This window comes from Limanda limanda, chromosome 10, assembly GCF_963576545.1.
Source record: "Limanda limanda chromosome 10, fLimLim1.1, whole genome shotgun sequence".
Classification (NCBI taxonomy): Eukaryota; Metazoa; Chordata; class Actinopteri; order Pleuronectiformes; family Pleuronectidae; genus Limanda; species Limanda limanda.
Genome location: NC_083645.1, coordinates 25,066,169 through 25,086,060, shown reverse-complemented (window position 1 = coordinate 25,086,060; position 19,892 = coordinate 25,066,169). Strand labels below are relative to the sequence as shown.

General features: G+C 41.6%; 3 protein-coding genes across 3 annotated transcripts; 2 read left to right on the top strand and 1 right to left on the bottom strand.

Annotated features, from left to right (window-relative positions):
- Positions 1-2,909: 2,909 nt before the first annotated feature.
- Positions 2,910-4,819, bottom strand: bbs12 (Bardet-Biedl syndrome 12). The gene has a single exon (XM_061080258.1). It carries the CDS (start codon positions 4,817-4,819, stop codon positions 2,921-2,923), a length of 1,899 nt encoding a protein of 632 aa, XP_060936241.1. The 3' UTR covers positions 2,910-2,920.
- Positions 4,820-6,185: 1,366 nt separating this feature from the next.
- cetn4 (centrin 4) lies at positions 6,186-9,255 on the top strand. The gene is made up of 5 exons (XM_061079652.1): positions 6,186-6,256; positions 6,628-6,783; positions 7,858-7,986; positions 8,102-8,239; positions 9,004-9,255. Exons 1-5 carry the CDS (start codon positions 6,254-6,256, stop codon positions 9,091-9,093), a joined length of 516 nt encoding a protein of 171 aa, XP_060935635.1. The 5' UTR covers positions 6,186-6,253; the 3' UTR covers positions 9,094-9,255.
- A 6,894-nt stretch (positions 9,256-16,149) lies between these two features.
- Positions 16,150-18,631, top strand: il21 (interleukin 21). The gene is made up of 6 exons (XM_061078949.1): positions 16,150-16,311; positions 16,401-16,442; positions 17,954-18,079; positions 18,173-18,211; positions 18,327-18,410; positions 18,568-18,631. Exons 1-6 carry the CDS (start codon positions 16,159-16,161, stop codon positions 18,592-18,594), a joined length of 471 nt encoding a protein of 156 aa, XP_060934932.1. The 5' UTR covers positions 16,150-16,158; the 3' UTR covers positions 18,595-18,631.
- Positions 18,632-19,892: the final 1,261 nt, after the last annotated feature.

Below are 19,892 nucleotides of genomic sequence, written 5' to 3'. Positions count from 1 at the left end.
ATCCAGGGACCAAAAGAGAAAAGCCAATGATTCACTCGCTGCTATTTATAGGGAAAGAATCCACAAAGTGTGGACTTCATGAATGAGTGATTTTCAATTTCAGAAGCAGCCGAGTGGAGGATCGATGACTCCTGCAGGTTCTTCTTCTCTTCTTTGGGATTTCAGGACCAAGCGTCTTGTGCGTTTGGGATAATAAGCTCTGCTGGGAACTCCTGGGTGAATGTGACCACATGTGAAAGTCGTGATGTTCGGTTGATGAACAGTTCGGTGAAACGTTTGACATCTAACCACCGACGCTGGAGACACTGGGGCTGAGACTGGAGTGGTTCTGAGGAGGGAGTCACCAACAGGAGGGAGTTTGAGAGGAATTATCTCAAACTGTCTCAATAAACAAATCACAGATGGGTCATTTTCTCAGTCATTTGCAGAGTTTGTTGAACTGAACTGAGGAAAAGTCCCAAAAGTTAGATAAGGACATTTTCCAGAGTTTCCTTTTCACAGATAAAGAATGAAACAGGGGATGTTTGTTGAGGTTGGACGAGATTGTTCAATCTTTTCTCGTAACAAAATGATTTAGTGACATTTCCTCTTTTTCTAGAGATCAATGTCTGAAGAGACAAAGCAGCCAGTGTGTTATTCAAGGCCTTTTTAATTAAGAGTTGTTGTGACAATGACTCGACACAATCCACAAAGGCATGACTGATATAATCAGTTGTGTGGACATGTTTGTCTTTATTGTCCCTTGTTATCCAGTAAATGATCCAGTAGAAGCCTGATCTCACTGATAAATGATGATTCTGAAGGAAATGATGATTGTTTATCATTTTGTGAGGTTTGTGAGTCATTCAATGACATGGATCTGTATCTTATGAGAAGCACGTGAAGTTCAGTAATCCAAATGTCATACCCTGGCTAAATGGTGGGTTTAACAATATCTGACTCTGAATGGAAGCCATCATGAGCCCAGGAGTTATCGTATACTTTGATTTTTCAAATGCATAACTAGCAAAACGCACGCTGCCAGAGTCTGAGGAAGATTACAGACGATTTATGGTTTCTCAGTGGTTTCTTTCTAAAGATAAACTCCTGTGGCATTTTCTGCTGTGGCACCTGTTTCCACACTGCTGACGTTGCATTTATATCCCCGACAGAAGAGTTCTGCAGCCGTTCTGTGCAGTGAAACGTTATTTTACAACTATAGCTTTACAAATTACAAACAAAATGAGGCTTTCACTAAGAACTATGATAAGAAACATATGTATATTTTGTTAAACCAATTAAAGGATCTCAAGTGTATTTAATGAATGACGATTTTCTTGTTTATCAGCAGGATTAAACAGAAGCAACTTCACCGATTTACAATATAGGATTTCTTTTTTTGATTTCCCAGGAAATAACTTGTGTATCTGAAAAAAATCTGGTATATTCAGGGGACTGCTATCCATGAGTGTGTGTGATGTGCTGCAGTTTGACAGAATTTAAGTTGCCTGTTGGGCCTTGATGGTGTTAAACGCACAACTGTTCTTTTTCTCCAGGTTTATGAAACGTTGTCTCTAAATTTGTGAAGTCTAGGGTTTCCTCTGTTGTTTGGGGCGGACAGTAAAACAAGAACTCCCAGATGTGTCACCACGACTCGGCCTTTCTAATTTCCTTCTTAATTTTGTGTTTGCTATGTTAACCTCCCACCTCTCTCTCATGGCATAAACACGATTGAGTCTGGGCTGCTCTGGCTCTACCGTGACGCCACGGTGACGCTCGTATTTAACTCAAGACAGCAAGAAGCTCCCTCTCTGATCAAAGAGTAAACGGAAGATTTCACATCGCTGTCACCGACGTCTCTGACATACAGCACACACCCAACAGGAAAAGGATTGAAGATTGAAGATAAGAGAATGTGGTTTATGAGAATCATGATGGTTGTTTTCGTATTTGTTTCCAGGTAATAGACAATAGTTTTAGTTGTTTCTAAGTATCGGAAAATAAGCATTGATTCCATGAGACAACTGTTTGATCCCGTGTGACCTTTGAGTGATGATGTAGGAGGGCGAGTATTCAGAATTCAAACAACAAGAATAACTTCCCGACCCATAAAGACGTAACCAAAAACATCCACTCTGTCTGGAGGTGTTCCTTCCCCGTCAATTATTCCCACATTAAACCACCACGGTTGGCACGGAGGTAGAGTCAGCGTTTAGCAAGGAGTAGTGCAAACCAAGCTGTGGACACATGAGGAAACTCAGGCAAATATGGTTAAGGAAGTGAACCGAGACTAAAAGACAACCTGGAACGACTAATTTCCTCCCATGCTCCAGGAGACGGAATTGTAATTGTGGTTTTGGACCTGTAGTATTTGTGTTCCCACACTGAAGTGAGCGTGAAGAGGTGTTTACGAGAACATGTAGTAGACTCAGGTGAGTCAGGGCTAGGTAGAAAATAAAAATAAACCGAATTCTAGGGTTTTTTCCATGATAAATAAAGACAGATTCGATTTAAATATAATTTCATGTAGGATGTTATGGCACTGAAATCGTTTGTCATGGCTTTCCAGTGTTTCAAGGTTAAAGGGTCAATCAGATAAATATGACTTAAAAACTTAATGTAAAAAATAAAATAGACTTCACTTTACACACTAATTTGCTCCTTTCTAGATTCTTTATCTTGCATCCTAGTTTCATCTGGGAGCTGTGTTTGAAATGTGCTTGAATGAAAGAGTCAGAAAGACGACAACATCACCCCCATGTGGTAGAAATAGTTAGAGAACATTTTTTATTTTAATATAGTCCTGACAAAAACCAAAAATAGAGATTTTTTCAATTTCTACTATGTACCAGTCATATGAAAAAACTAGTTTTGCATTTATTGCAGGCTACATAAATAACTAAAAATAAAAAAGTTTGTGTCTTGTCGAACTACATGAAGATTACAACAGCATCAGATTCTCCTGTGCACCAGCTGCTTGGTCCACACCTGTGATGACCTCTGCATCCGTCTGTAGAACCAGGAAAAGCAGATCTAACGCTTTCCTCCACGCTTCCTGCTTCACGCTCACATTATCATACACGTTCGTTTCGTTGGATTTCAAATCGCTGTCCTCATGTTCACCCTCTAACACGAGTTGAGAAAACTTTGCAGCGATGTCCACGGGTCCGTTGCGTTCCTGCAGCTGTTGGCTCACCACAGTCCTGGCTCGGACGTTTGAAACCCGGCCCGTGTTAACCATTACTGTGGATATGAACTCAATTAAACCATCTGCCATGAGCTGCAACACTACACCCCTGTCTGGGTCGGCTGCTCCTCCTGCTGTGGATTCCTGCGTGGAGTAAGCGGTCGCTGCTCGCAGACGAAGGTGATGAGCACAAAGCATTTCTGTGGCTCCGGCGCCCGGGAGGACGGCTCTGTCTCTCAGCGCGTGGTGTAACCGATAAGCACAGGCCCAGAACTGATCCTCCAGGGCCTGCAGCTTGCACCGTACGCAGCTCGTGAGGATCACCGTGAACAAGCCGCTGTTCCCACCGGGGGAAATACTCACAGCTGTCGAGGACTTCCTCTCAGAGCCGCCGCCGCCGAGCTCCCTCCGTATCTCCACCTTCACCCCGGTGCCCACGCAGTGCTTCGTCAGCTGAGTGGCGTAGGTCACCGGAACACCTGCTGTGGCGTCGGCGAACGCCTTCAAAATGGACGCCTTCACTTTGTCCACAACAAGCACACGACGTGCGCAACAGTGTTGAGTCACTTTCTCACTCGCCAGCCCACTCACGAGTATCAGGTTCACGTCCAGGTTCAGCAGAAGTGCCACGACCTTCACCAGCCACACTTCCTCTCTGTCTGAACCCAACGCCAACTGCTCGCTCACGTGCTGGACTCCCGCTGGTCGGCTGAAGCCAAGATGGCGGAAGGTGTGTGATAAATCTCCATTGATGAGAGCGACCTTCAAGGGCTGATCTTTTAATTGATGAGCCACTGAGGCCTGTTCATCAGACAGAAGGACGATGAATCCTGGTAGAACACACGCGTGCTCCTCTGGTAAACCAGCTACCACACAAGTCACCACTTTGGTGACGTCGAATGTGGAGCAGCTGAAATCCTGATGAGCTTTTGATTGCAGCTTGACGACTTCCACGACTAAATTCATTGCTTGGACACAACCGTGACTCAATCCCTCAGCAATGTGTCCAACGTTAGAGATCTGGTGAGGCTGTGGTGCTGTTGAGACCTTTTCAGACTCAGGACGACAGTAATATCTGCTGAGCTTTATTTTCCTGTGTCCGCCGGTGTTAAGAGTCTCGTGACCAACACTCCTTATCCTTCGCAGGTGGTGCGATGCCCGTGAATCCTCCCTGTTGGGTTTCTTTGACATCTGAAGTCCCGAACCATGACTTGTTGTCGTGCAACTGTTCGATTTCACGGCACCGAGACCATCAGTTGAGATGCTGAATTTCCTGAGGACATCTACACATACATCGAACCCGTCCGACATCCGGGAGATGATGCTCGACACTGAGATTCCTCTGTGAAGGCACTCCAGAGCGGCCCGGCTCCAGGCGCCTGCCAGGAACAGCAGGCTTCCTGACCCTGTGTTGAAGACCTTCTGCTGGGCCTGGACAGTCTCGTGAACCAGCTGAGCCACCGCGCTGGTCAGCTCCAGGTTCTCGAAGATGCGAAAACACGAGCACACGAGAGCCGACTCCCCACTCGTGTCGTCTTGGATGAATTTGTACCTTTTATTGGGGCCGAGAGAAGAATGAGCCACCGCTGCCAGCGCTGCCAGCTCCTGCAGCCCGACCGGCTGCCGAGGGTTTATCACCGTGCTCCTCAGCATCACTGCAGGGGGCGGGACTCTGGGAGGAGGAGAAACCAGAATCAGAATCAGAATCAGAATCAGAAGTATTTTATTGCCAAGTAAGTTTACACATACAAGGAATTTGCTCTGGTTATTGGTGCAAACAATGAACATAGAAACATAAAAACCGATAAATACAACATACATAGGACAGCAATAAAAAATAGGAAACCAGTATATATTTACTCACTGTTTACTTCTTATTTACTCACTTTTTACCAATATTTATACAAAGTAACATTTATTTTGACATAAACATTTCTGAATAAAAATATATAAAAGATAAAAGATATAAAAAGTGAAGTCAAAAGTAAATTGCTAAATGCAAAACAGTGAACAGTGTCAGATTGCAATATGCAATGTAATGCAGTATAATGCGTATATAACGTTTACATGTTTCATCTTTTACAGAGTAAAAAAACACAATTCTCTTTTCATACAGTCAAGTTGAGTTTATCCGCAAACAGGAAGAACATGCAGTATTTTAAAAAGGAATGAATAGATCCCCTGCAGTAAAAATGTGCCTTTCTTCAAATGTTGATTCATTATTAGTTTCTTTCCCTTTTAAAAGTCGTGCAATGGAATTAATGAACAATGCTTCCTGCAGCAGCTTCATTCACTCGCTGTCTTAATAAAAAACGTTTCCACACAAACTGCATGACTGTTATGAAACTAAACAGAAAGCATGAGACTAAAAGCTGAGCAGACTGTAGCAAGTGAAGCTAACTTCATGAGATTCAGAGACTTTACTTCTAGATTCAGGGCTGTCGATAGAACGGCTGAGGTGACGTCACACGTACGAGTATCCCCTAAGATATAAACCTCATAGCCTACTAACCCTAATCCATAAAGAACAGAACACTACCTTGTTTTATTACCTTGTTATTACAATAAAATGTCTGTTTTCCGCTCCCAGCTGATCCGGCTCCGAATACTAAGCACCGCGCATGCGTGGAGTATCCCGGTTACTAGGCGACAAGGACGCGATCTCCACCATTGGTTGTTTCTGTTCTAAACCCCGCCTATCCCGCTTTGCGATTGGCTAACCCGCACGCGTCACGGCGCTGTGGCGTATTCTATTGGCCAACCTGCTGTGTCATGTGACAGACAGGAGTTGATCCCGCTGCTTACAGCTCAAACCTGTGGCAGCGGCAGCTCCCGTAGAGGCACTTCCGGTGACAGCTGCCTCCAAACCAGTGTGGCAACAGAGGAAGATGCCTTTTAGACACATATGCCTTTAAACAGTGTGGCAGCTGTGTGGCATCAAAGGCAGCTTCCTTATCAGATCAGTGGCAGGTTCGTTGACACCGGAAGTCCCGCCTCCTAGCGACCGTTGCCACGATCTGCTGGTTTGTTGACGTCCGAGCATCGAACGCAGCGCAGACGGTTTCCGGTTTGAATCCCTTCTTTGAGATGGTAACAAACTTTGCGTAAATTTTCGAGTCTGAATCAACGTGTAATAATGTCGTGCGTGGTTTTTGCTGTTTGTATTTCCTGCTGTTTGTTGTGGTGTGGCAGCGGCGTGTAAGCTAACGCTAGCTAGCTAGCATGGAGGCTGCAGGACTCACCTGTTGTGGTGCAGCAGCAGCTAGGGAGCTAACGCTAGGTAGCTAGCATGGAGGCTGTGGAACTCACCTGTTGTGGTGTGGCAGCTGCCAGGAAGCTAACGCTAGCTAGCTAGCACGGTGGCAGCAGGACTCACCTGTTGTGGTGCTGCAGCAGCTAGTGAGCTAACGCTAGGTAGCTAGCATGGAGGCTGTGGAACTCACCTGTTGATTCTCCTGCAGGCGTCCGGCTACAGGAAAGCAGCTCCGGTGGTGAACCCGAGGAAGAAGGCGGGTCCCAAAGTGGAGCTGACCGACGAGCAGAGGCTGGAGATCAAGGAGGCGTTCGACCTGTTCGACACCGACGGGACTGGGACCATCGACGTGAAGGAGCTGAAGGTCAGATCCCTGTCATGGTGTCTTCACAGGTTCTCAAAGGGATGGTTCACTCATTATCTCGTCACCACTATGAAGATGGAGGGAGGGGGAAGTGCTTCAGTCCACAAAACACTTGTGGACTTTCAGGGTAAACAACAGTTGCAGCCAAATCCAATACACCTGAAATAACTGGTGACCACTTCTTCAAACCAAGAAAAACTATAAAAACCATTTCATGGCTCCATCCTGCTCCCGTGGTGTCCTCCAAGCGTCTGTAAGCCCGTCATTCACATTCCACTCAAAACTGGGTCATTTACACCAAGTTTTTAGCCCTAATGTCAAAGTTCTCGCTGATCTCCTCTTGCAAGAACTCACAAGTTACTGCAGAGGTAACAGGGAGGATATCAGAGACATTTAGACTGAAAACATGGTGTTAATGACGAATGAAGAGATGTGGCTGCAACAAAGTTTACCCCTGAAACTCCAGAAGAGTTTTGTGGACTCAAACACTTTCACCCCTCCGTCCATTGGCATAGTGGTGAGTGGATATTGAGTGAATTTTCATTTTTTGCAATCAGGCAACTGCAGCTCGTTCAACACCAGGAAACAAACCATATCACAACCCTAAAATCACTGCCCTGGCTCCCTGCTTGTCAAAGAATCAATGTTAATCTCTTACTACTTTTCTACAAAGCACTGGTCTCAGGCCTAAATACATCTGAGGTACTTGTTCGCTATGAAGCATCCAGATCCCTCATACTGTGGGACAGGTCTACTCTATGTGCACCTGGATCAAACCATAACAGGTCGAAGCATCATTTAGTTTCTATGCTCCCCAGTCGAGTACCTGAGTTCTGCTGAAACTGTGGGATCATTCAAATCAAGGCTGAAAACATTGTTGTTTACCGCAGCTTTCTCATAGATTCAATGATTTGGTGCTATTTTAACGTGATTAGTCTATTTTAATATCATGTATTTCTGTGCCTCAGAAAGACCTTTGAATTGCTTTGTGTTGCTATAGAAATAAATTAGCCTTACTGCGCATCAGACGTTGTGTTCAGGTGGATAAACGTGTGTTCTTCCTTCACGCCACAGGTCGCCATGAGAGCTCTGGGGTTTGAGCCAAAAAAAGACGATATCAAGAAGATGATCGCGGACATCGATAAAGAAGGATCCGGCACCATCGACTTCACAGACTTTCTCAGTATGATGACGCTGAAAATGGTGAGTGTGACGCTGCTGCTCCACCTGGAAACATCTCAGAGGGACCACGATAATTCTGCCTCTCATAACCGCTCCAAATCGCTGTGTGTGACATGTGTTGTTTGGTCGTTAACAGAGTGAAAAAGACTCCAAAGAGGAAATACTGAAAGCTTTCCGACTCTTCGATGATGACTGCACGGGGAAAATCTCATTCAAAAACCTCAAGAGAGTTGCCAAAGAGCTGGGAGAAAACCTCACAGATGAAGAGTTACAGGTACAGTGGCTGGCGTCTGTCCCCTTTTTCTATATTTCAAGTTTTTATCTTCTACTTATAGTTTCTTGGGGATTGATTGTTGCGTTCAAGTGCAAATCATTGGCACGTAAATCCCAGGATCCAGACCTCTGATGTATTATTCTTACATTAGATCTGTTATAATATTTAAAGGTTTACTAGGATGGATTTGTTGACATCTGGTGGTGACGTTGCACATTACAACCAACAGAATATAACTTCACCACCTTCCTCTTGGGAGTGAGGGGACATTAAACTGTGAAACACTCCCTCCAGAGCTTGTGTTAGTTTGTCCATTCTGGGCTACGGTAGAAACATGGGAGTGTGTAAGACTCCATGTGGATATAAAGGTCATTCTGAGGTAATGAAAACACGCTTTTTAATCTCAGATGGTTAAACATTGATGACAACGTGATTATTTCTGCCTGAAGATCCCCCAAAATCCCACACACAGAAACTGTATAACACTCTCGAAGATAAGAAACACTGAAAAAACATCATGTCTCATTTGATTCTAGCAGAAAACCTCAGGAAGTAAGTTTTACTACTACGAATAAAGCTGTAACACTCGTCTTCTTTGGTTAACTATTGTAATATTCACACGTGATATTAAATGTCTTATTTCTGAGGAACCTGAGATGACCTGTATGACTCATGGTGTCGGACGAGTGACACTTTCGTGCTACAGTGTGTCTGTAGTGGAGCGTTGTGTGTCTAATGGCCCCGTGTTTCTCCTCCTCCTCTAGGAGATGATTGACGAGGCGGACCGGGACGGAGACGGAGAGGTCAACGAGCAGGAGTTCCTGAGGGTCATGAATAAGACCAATCTGTACTGAGCTCCAGTGTTGACCTTTTGTTCCTCTGACCTTTTTTTTAAAAAGCTTTCATATTTATCCGAGCAGTTCAAACGGTAGCGTTTTTTGAGACTTGTTTTCTAAGTAAATCTTTTTTAACGTATTGTATCAATGCAAGACAAATAAATATATTTCGTACCAGTGGATTTGTCTCCTCTTGTATTTGAACCTTTAACCCCTCGTGTCAGTGGAATTGAAAGTGTCTGTAAAGACGCAGTATCACATTAGAAAGGTTTAAAGTTTCCATGGGACTAAAGCGACGTTCCTGTTAGTCTCAGTTTCTGACTCCGTCTCTTTATTGAAACCTTTTCGCTGCAGAAGCAGAAAAGTTTGTGATTCTCCGTGCAGCCTGCAAAGCACAACACGGCAACAATGGACCGATGAACAGTGAAAGTCGTATGACTAAGTTGGTGTCGACTAACCAGAATAGAGTGTGAACCCGAAGTGAGTGTCTGTAAAAGTCACTTTCACTTCACGGTTTCTGAACCCAGTCACTGTCTGGTGAAGGTTCAGGACAACAAGCGTTTATCTACATGTTCTGATCGTCTGATAGGAAAAGATGCTCCTGTTGATTAATTGCAAAAAAACAACGGAAATCTGCTTCAGGCCAAAACATCCTTTGAAAAAAAAAAACAGGATATTGTAGTGACGTGATTTTCCGAGCCGTCAGACGGCTGTTTATTATTTTGAGGATGCTCACCACTGATTCTGAAAGTTCTATATACCTGCTCTCGACAGAAAAGGAACATCAGACGGAAAATATGAAGCGTTTTGTCCCAAGATGAAAATCGGTCCACGTACATAATGCTTGATGGCTTTAAAAGATAAATATAGGCACATGCGCTGTACTGTGGATTTACAAAAATCATTTAATCACAAAATGAACAAGATCAGTTCATAGGCATGATTAATTCTGCTTTAAGACAAATTACTTAAAGAGACAATTAAAGAGGCAGAAAACTTCCCCCTTTCTCTGGATTTCTCACACTTCTCTCGAGTTCTTTGGCTGAAACCTGGAAGTGATATAGATGAGCCAAATCAAAAGGCCAGTATTTCAAAAGTTCACTTCGTGTCATTCGCTATGAGTCAAATTCCTCAGAGTTCAAAGGACACCACCCACAGCAGGTGAGAGCTGAAACACGGGGCTGCAGATCACTCTGAGTGGACACAGGCCAAATAGAAATGAGCTCTGTGATGAAATATGAGATCATTTGGGAGAATGTTTAGTTATTTTTAAAGTGAGGTAGCTCTATGTTGTATTTGTCCAGACTTAATAAAGATGGACGACATGACGGCTCCCCTACAGTGAAGCCAAAGCGTCTTGATATCCCCCTGCTGGCTGTCTGCAGTATGGGTATTAAATCCTGCCTCCTATGTTAATGGATGGGACAGCGACATATCAATGAGACATCAACGGGACAGAGAGTCCACACCCCGAGTCTATGGTCCGAGTGATTCAGTTGTTTTCATGTAGAGATAAACACAAAGTCTATCAGTGTTGAGTGGAGCTCAGAATTGTGTAGATCCACTCACTGAAACACAACTGAACGCTGGATATTACCCATGATCCTCTGCGGCTGTAACAAATCCACCAAACTCTGATAACATTTCTTCATATTTCAAAAGTTTCCTGTGAGATAAACTGTTTTTTATTAAACTTCTAAGTATTTTAAATTGTTCTACAGTTCAGCTTCACTCTGCAACTTGCTGGAGCTCTCATGGAGAAGAACGTCTTCTTCACTCACCACAGTGAAGAAGAAGACGTTCTTCTCCTGTGAGAAGAACATCTTCTTCACTCACCACAGTGAAGAAGAGGACGTTCAGGGTGAAGAGTGGGAAAGACGGAGGAAACATTCTCCACATTCACAGTCACTGAACCATCAAATCATGACGCTGCTCTGCTGAGGAGACAAATGTGTGTCTCTTTAATTTTGTTCTACATTCTTCAATTACAATAAATTATTTATAGTCTATTGTTTTATCCAAAAATATTTTTGTCCTGTTTGACACGATGTTGACACAAAGAAATTAACTGAACTCATCACTTTGTGCCTCATCTGCACGGAGCAGTCATTTTAAGGGCGGGTGGGCGTTGCTCAAGCGGCAGATGATCTAAATTAGAACAAAACTTTCCTATTAGGAGTTTGATGCTTTCTGTGAAATGTCAGCTTCGTGTCTTCTAATGCCTCCGTAGCCCCTCAGCTGTTATTCCCCTGCTGCTGTGGTTGAAGAGCATTTTCACATCACACACGTCTGTTCAATACTCCCACTGCTCCGCCGCTCGCTTTGCTTTTCCCATAAAATGATCAATTTCCAAAACAACTCGGGGGAATGAGTCGGGTCGTTGCCGGTAAAACATGATGTGTGTTAATTACTGTTTAAAGGTCAAGGATGTGTGTCACTGTTATGCAACAGCCAATAATCATAAGCCCCCTGGGGGTTAGGAGACATGAAGATAAACTAATAACCATCATAGTGCCCTGAAGAAGAAGCAAGAGGGAGACTGACTGCATCACTGGTATGTCTGACTTTTATCTCATATATATATATATATATATCATAACTTTCACAGGGGGCTTGGACATATATTTATTTTAATGTACATTTTATTTAGTTGGAACAGTGTGTGTTTCTTAAAGCTGTTTAAATGTTTTTAAAAATCAGTGTGATACAGCCAGTGTATCTGGTCTAGTGGTAATTATATATTTATTATGTTAAATCTAATTGTATTCTTTGAACAATGGGATTCTGAAGATTCATTTGAGTCTGTTTCTTTAGTCAGACACGTTCTGCACAACAACCACGGAACAGTTGGTTCTCTTTATTCCAATCTGACGTATACTTTGAGTTTTAGTTTGGTCCAAATCCCATCCGTTAACATGGAGGAGGCAGGATTTGTTACCTGAACCGCAGCCAGACACCAGGATGGAGCTGTCGTTCCACTTATTCTAATCTGTAGGTGTCTGAGGTGTCTGAGGTGTTTGAGGAGGAGGTAGAGCGGGTCGTCCACTAACCAGAGGGTTGGTGGTTTGATCCCCAGCTCCTCCAGGCTGCAATGCTGAAGTGTCCTTGAGCAAGATTCTGAACTCCTGACATCTGTGCTGGTGTGTGTGTGATAATAGAAATATGTGTGAACAGGTGATTGTGAGTTTAAAGTGTCAATAGGACATGAACAGTGCTAAATAAACACACTTGGCATTTATAGAATATTTTAAAATTTTATTCGGTCAAAAATAGACAAAAGACAGTTTCAGTTTACCTCAAGCTAAAGGTTTATCTTTGCATTTCTTGATTTGCCTGAGGATCATTAAAACAGTGAGAACTAAATCACTTAAAAATTAAGCAAAACAAAGAAACGAATTCCAAATGAATAATTTCAAAAATAATTGTTTTCTCTGTACAACAATTGAAATTTCTTACACAAAACTAGAATTTTTTTTTACACATGATTAAGATGTCGTGATAATTCAACGTAGTAAACCTGATCAACTTAACACTTAATCAACTTTAGTTCTCTGGTTGATAAGTCACTGAATAATAACATCCATCCGGTTTTTTGTATCATCTGGAATAAATTCATGTGATAAAATCCAGAAAAACAAAGTTATAAATATAACAGGAAAATTGCCTGTTGACAGTCACGTCCGTTGGAATCATACATAACCGACCAGAATTGGAAACTGTAGCTGCATGACGTGCATCCTGTTCACCGATGGTTATGATTGATAATTCACTCAGTAATAATAATAATAATAATACGCTGGATGAAACTATTTGTCTTTGTTTTCAACACAACTGGTTCAGATTATAAATGTACAAAGATTAATCGTTAATAACAAACGAGCTGTGTCATCCCGTTGCCGACCCGATCAGGCGATCCCCCACCCACACACTCTCCTCTTCCTGTACACTTACAGTAATATCGTGCACTTTTTCTTTTTTTTCCATAACCTTCATTTATCCTTGTTGTTGTGGTGCCGATTAAACAGATTTTTAAAGCAAACAATATGCTGCCTTAATGTGCGTGTGTGTATGTGTGTGCGTGTGTGTGTTGCATGTTAACTTTAAACCTTTGCAGCCCAGAGACACTTGAAGAACCCGGTGTAGTAAATCCTACCGTACTGCAAGTGAGAGTAGGAAGTGAACGATGTTAAAATGCAGTAAACACACTTTCTCTTAAACGCTCCGGTTGCTGCACGAGTCTCAATCTTTACATCACGTATGAAACTTTAACGACTAAAAGCCTCGTGTGACTCATGGTTCTCTCAACTCGCTCCCACACACACTAATGTCTGATGGACAAACTTCACAGCAAGGGCACTTCTTTTTAAATGTACATTTTATTCGGTTGGATCGGTGGAAATTAAACATGTGACACAAAACACAAATGAGCTCTTAACAAAAAGAAAACTCAAACACAACTGAATAGAACTTGAAATTAGGAGATTCAAGATGTTCAATGTGAACTATAAATATCAGTGCACATATTTTCTGCATTGTTGGTTTGTATAAAAAAGTTTTCATATCAGGAGACATAATTTAAAGACTCAAAGGTTTTTATTGACCATCTAATAAACGGGTCGGGCTCTGGACAAAATCCTTTGTGAACAGGTGAGTTGTTTAAAATGTCAGAATCCGATTTATTGTCACTCCCATTAAACACACTCAGCAAACATGGCCTACATTTAATTTTAATATATATGTTTTATAACTCAAGTTCAAAGAGTGAATTTGCCAGGATGTGTGTATTAAGCAGCTCAGTGGGTCACACAGACACAGGTGGGTCACAGGAGAAGTTCCTTGACGGCAGCCAGGAGGAGGAAAATTCTTATGAATTCTGAAATCATACCTGAGGAAACATGTTCCCTCTGTACGTGCATCAGAGACGAGAGTCCTGATAAGAGAAGAAGAGTCAGAGGGTGAAACACCTCTCAGACCAGCCGAGCCCCCACCCACCTTTTCCTTTACGCTCTCAGAGTAAGAGACTGAGAGACAGAGAGAGAGAGAGAGGGAGAGGGAGAGTAAGAGACTGAGCGAGAGAGAGAGAGAGCAAACCAGAGGGGTTTTCTCTCTCAGTCTCACTCTCGCTTCCTCCTCTCTGGTCGTGGAAGACGGATGTAAAGATCATACGTGGAGGGAACGTGTGCACGGACGCTGACGGGGGGGGGAGAACGCCCGAGCCCGGCCGTGGACACACTGACTAACATGTGATGCCTCTTGAATTTCCAAAGTGTATCACACTGATGCAGGCGATTCTCACCGAGGAAGAAAAGATTCACTCCCGTCTCCACACAAACATTTAGATAGATAGATAGATAGATAGATAGATAGATAGATAGATAGATAGATAGATTACTTTATTCATCCCCGAAGGGAAATTAAGTCGTCATAGCAGCCGGTATATTTGAATACAATAAATAGATAAAGATAAATAGGTAAATAAGGTGCAGTGGAAGATGATGGTAATAGTACTGATGATATGATGGTAATGGTATTGTTAGACAGTATATAAGAATAGTACAGTATATATAGTATATAATATAACATAATTTATATTTATATATGATAGTATGATGCAACGCTCTGTAACCCGACGACACAATAAAGAGATGTCACCTGGTTCATGGTCGTCTCCCAATAAAGGCCGTGAATTATTCACTTAGAAATCCATGAAATGTTGAAAAACCCGTTTTTCTCACTATGTGACATGAGATGAAACATTACCCGCAGCAAAATGTTATGGGTTCTTCCCCCGACCCAAACCACATCCTTCCTCCAAGTTTTTGCGGTAATCTGTCCAATGGTTTTTGCGTAATCCTGCAAAATAACAGAGAAACCGTCAAGTCTACTTGACAGAAGTAAGGAAGGAAGTAAAGAAGGGAAGCAGGAGCCTCAAGGCCCGTTCAGGAGCCACTTACTGTGGTGGAGGAAGTACTCAAATATATATATAACTACCACATTGACTTCTCTATTTGAGTACTAAAGTAGGTTTTAAATATACTTAGAGTATTAAGGGTGAGTACGTAGGAGTAGTAGGATCTTCTCTAATGCAGCATACAAGAGATTAGAGGTGGGAAACGCAGGGTAACTCACATTATGATACATGACTGTTTGATATTCAATTTATTGCAAGACAATTCAAATTGTATATATTGTGATATCTGTCAAAATGAAGAAAGTAAACTTATTAATTGACTTGTGGTTTCACAGATTTTACACAAACTGAGATGAAACAATGCTTAAAAACAAAAGGTAACTTGTCAGTGTCCATCATTCCAATAATCAGATCTCATGAATCCGGACAACGATTTATTGCTGTATTCATATTTTGTCCCACCCCAACTACAGACACACTGAAAACACACGATGACGTAAATGTATTTTGTCACATCTCTCCCTGAGTTATGAAGTGATATTCCCCATGAAACAAAAGCGAAAACTGTTTCTCCCCCCCCGAGAAAACGGTCGTCTCCCTTTTCCTTCTGAAAAATCCATAATTGACCAAAAGCAGAAGTGAGAGGCCGTGAACTATTTTCTCACGTCTCATCTGGTCAGACAGTAAACAGGTTTTTGTTTCTGTCCGTTTCACGAGGACGAACAAACGAATGTTGTCTCGTCTCCTTCACGCTCCACAGCCTCTTTGTGTGTTTGTGTAGAACAGTGTATTTGTTCAGGTTGTCACTACCACACCTACAGAGACTCTACCTATGACACAGTATAGCTGCGGCTTCATGATTCAAAGTGAAAATGGGAAGTGCCGTCTTCCTGTAGCTTCCTGTCGGCTGCTCTGAGTTTAGGCGTGCACGCTCATCTATAGGCCCCACGCACGCGCCGCTTGACGACACTCTCGCATCACGTAGCGGTGACTGCCAGTGGAAAAGAAAATTTCATTACTCACACCCCAGTTTCTGCACGTTTCCAAGTCCCTACTAGTGGTTTTCCTGCGTCCTCAGGGATACATATAAGAAGGTAAGCGACACAGCAGTCCACACTTCCAGTAAATCTGACTTTTGGTGATCTATCTCTATCTCGTCTGCCTCTGACAACATGAAGCTGGTGGTTCTGTTCCTCGCTGCAGTGTGCTGCTGCTGCTGCTCTCTGGGCTCCGCAGGGGAGAAGGAGGACCAGAAGTATAAATTACAAGAGGTCCGGAGCCAGCTGGGGCAAGTGAAAAAGCTGGAGCAAGTGAAAAAGATGATGGTGAGTCCAAATCCACTTTTCACTTCAACTCTGCTCGTCCACACTCACGATTAAAACTAAAAACCATGTTCTTGTCTTGTTTCTTGCAGCAGAACGAGACGATGCTGAACTCTCCACCTCACGATGTCGAGGTAAGCAGATGCAGAATAAAGTCGACAATATGGTCACTGCCCCTCCTAATATTTGTGGTTTGCTTAGTCATTGCTGTTGCTCTCCCACTTGCTGCCGGTACGAATCGTCATGTGCCGGTTACTGTGGGAGTTCATCAGATGAATGAAAGTGTGAAATCAGAAAATGCGTCGGGGTAAAAAGCAGATGTTGATCTGTATTATTATATATTTCTTACATATGTATATCTTCTATATCTTTAAATTTAATCCATCACCCTGTAGGTTTCTGTGATGGTTCAACCTTCATTTACAACCTACAAATTTTAAACTTAAAACTAAAATCAAGCATATTTTGTATTTGCTAAAATCTGTTTTCAGTTAAAAAGGATTAAGAGAAACAGCTTTAAGTTTTTCTAAGAGTTGGTGATATAAGAATTTCATTCTTAACAAACCTGCAACTTAAAACTGCTTCTTTCACATCACGAATATGTCGTTTTAGTGACTTACAAAACATGCAGAATTATATGGAATAGAAACCAAAAACTGTATTTAAACCAATAGAGCATCTGAAAATAACTTCAGCAGCGTTACTCGTAAACTCTGATCAGCCTCCCTTCTTGTCAGGCTCTCCGTCTCCAGTGAGTCAACCCGAGAGAAAACCGAGAGAATAGTTTCTCAGCGCTTCTGTTGCACTCTCGGTGAAATGTGATGAGTAATCGAGCAGAAAGTAGAAAGAAAAAAAACCACGACACTTCCTCACACGGCATCACAAACATAACTGAGTGCAAGGAGACATCTGACTCACTGATTTCTGACTGAGGCTGAAGCCACTATCTTAACATAAATATATATTTATATTAAAAACTACATAAAAGAATTCAGGAATCAAACCACTTGCTCTGGATGTTTCTCTCGTTCACCGGTTATTTGGCGGAAATGCTCGAACAAACATTTCACTTGGAAAAAGATGAGTAATATCAACCGAGTGAAACGGACAAAAAAAACATCCCAAAGCATGTTTAGGAAAATTCAGTTTTAGATAGTGGAAAGTTGTTTAAAGTTTCAGTTTAAGTGTAAATGTTGAGCATGAATGTGAGTGGAAAGGCAACTGAGATGGTGAAGTCATGACATGAAACGAGAAAAAAATCAGCTTTCTTGGAAATATTTTGATGATATGCAAAATTGTAACATCAAAAAGTCACTGTTCCTAAAATAGAGCTTTTGAATGATCTGTCCTCTCCTTTACCTTAGTTTGTCCCAATGTCATTTTCAGTAGATGAGTATATGTGTATCGGTTTATATTTTTTAAATCAAATCAAATATTTTAAATTCAAGATACACAAATAGCACATTTTAAAAAATCCCCCCAAATTTGTTTGCACTTATCTTAAAACTGTTTACAATAAGTAAACAAAGTAAAAAAAACCCACCAAATAATTCAACTGTTTTCTTTTTTCGAGAAGCAGTTTTAAACTAAGAACATTGATATTTTTTTACGCTCTAAGTTCACACTGTTCCCCGTGTCATCACAGGACTGCTGCTACCTGTCGGCCCTCCAGTGCTTCCATGACAACCTGGAGGTCCACTTCAATGGCACCAGAGGAATACAAAGAAAACCCCTGAGGAGCCTGAGGAGGAGCCTGAAAAACCCCTTGACTGTGAGTAAACTGCCGAGGACGCTTGAAACAAACAACATCTAAAAGTGGAATTTGTAAAAAATAACCAACACATTTCTTTTCCCCTCCTTTCAGAAAAAAGCTGTGGAACACTGTCCCCCAGAAAAAAAAACGGTAAGAGGAAATGTCGCCGCTGTGTTTCACTATCGATCACCTTGGAGAGTTCGCTCGTGTGAGAGCTGCAGACGAGGGCGTGCAAAGTTAACTTCTCCTCCCTCTCTCCCTTCAGACGACTACCTGCCACGAGTGCAACTCACAACCTAAAGTGAACGTCACGGTATTCTTAGACAGGCTGGAGTCTCTAATTCAACAGGTGAGGAAGTTGTTTTAAAATGCATTATCGATATTATGATTATATTTATTATATGTAAAATACTAAAACATCTTTGTTTCTATGTCAACCCTTTGCAAATGTGGTTTAATATCTGTAGCCACTAAAAGTAAATATATATATTGTTCCTCCTCCTCAGGCCTTAACCAGACTGGAGTCTAAATGAGAAACAGAAGAACGACGCCGACCCACACTACGCTGACAATATGCTAAACAGTGACAAGTCTACATGTTGTACTTTTTAACTAGTATTTAACTTATTTAATATATATTTATTAAGATTATTTAGTGGAGGTAAATCCCAAGCGTATGAAGAATGTATTTTCAGAACAGCTGCTCTGCCGCCACCCAGTGGACTGGACGTGGCAGTTTCTCGATTTCACTCGACAAGTGGAAGTTGATTCATTAACATGTTGAAGTTCTTAAAGAATAAAATGTATACAATGACATTTATACTGTGTATGATGGGCCTCAGTACAGACATTATTTTATTGACCGAATTTGTACCATTTAAAATATAATAAATAAATTAAGACAATGACATTTTTTGGTTTGCTTGGTTTGTTTATGGGATATTTTAGAAAGCTTCCAGTGGAGCTGGAATCACCATCACTTGTTACTGGTTGGGTTTGATCAACTCTGATATAATCTGGGATTTCAATATTTTAATATCATCAGTATATTTTGTGTGCAATCTTAATTCCAGTCACTCTGTTTATCCAGTTTGCATTTCATCATTGATCATTGCATCATATTTACACAATTTCAAGCCTGGTATCAATAAAGTATTTCTGATTCTGATTTATATTGTATACTTTCTTATTTATTACATTTTTACTGATGCACCTATTGTGTTATTTGCTCTTGCATTTGGAATATGTTATAATTTTATCTTAAAACTGCAACTTGAATCTGAAGTATATATATACGCTGCTGAACCACTGCTCTACAAACACTAGTATTTTTCTTTTACTTGGCAAATTGATAAACTCGAGCTTGGTGTAGAAATTGTCAGATTATTTCCAATCTTTGATTATTCTTTAGTGTGTTGTTGTAATAATGAAATTGTAAATATATCAACATTGCTGACTGGACTATCCTGGTCCAAATAAAAAAAAATAAAAAGGGATTCTGTCCTGATAGGGCAAAGCATGGTCGAAAACCACAATAAAATGGCACCAAAATTATTCATATTGACTTAAATATTTATATAGACTCATAATTTTACATTAATTACATTATTTTTATCGATCTATCCTGTGAGTTTTCCTCTTTGACAGTATTTTAAAAGCAGTGTGAAATTAAAAGAACCAGCAGCTCCAAACTAAAACATGAAATCCTGCAATCCACAAATATCCGCTTCACACCACAGGAAGAGGAAGAGAAAATATATATAACTCAAAGTTAACAGAACAGTTGAACCTGCGTGTGTGCTATTTGTATGTTTGGGAATTCTGAACTTCC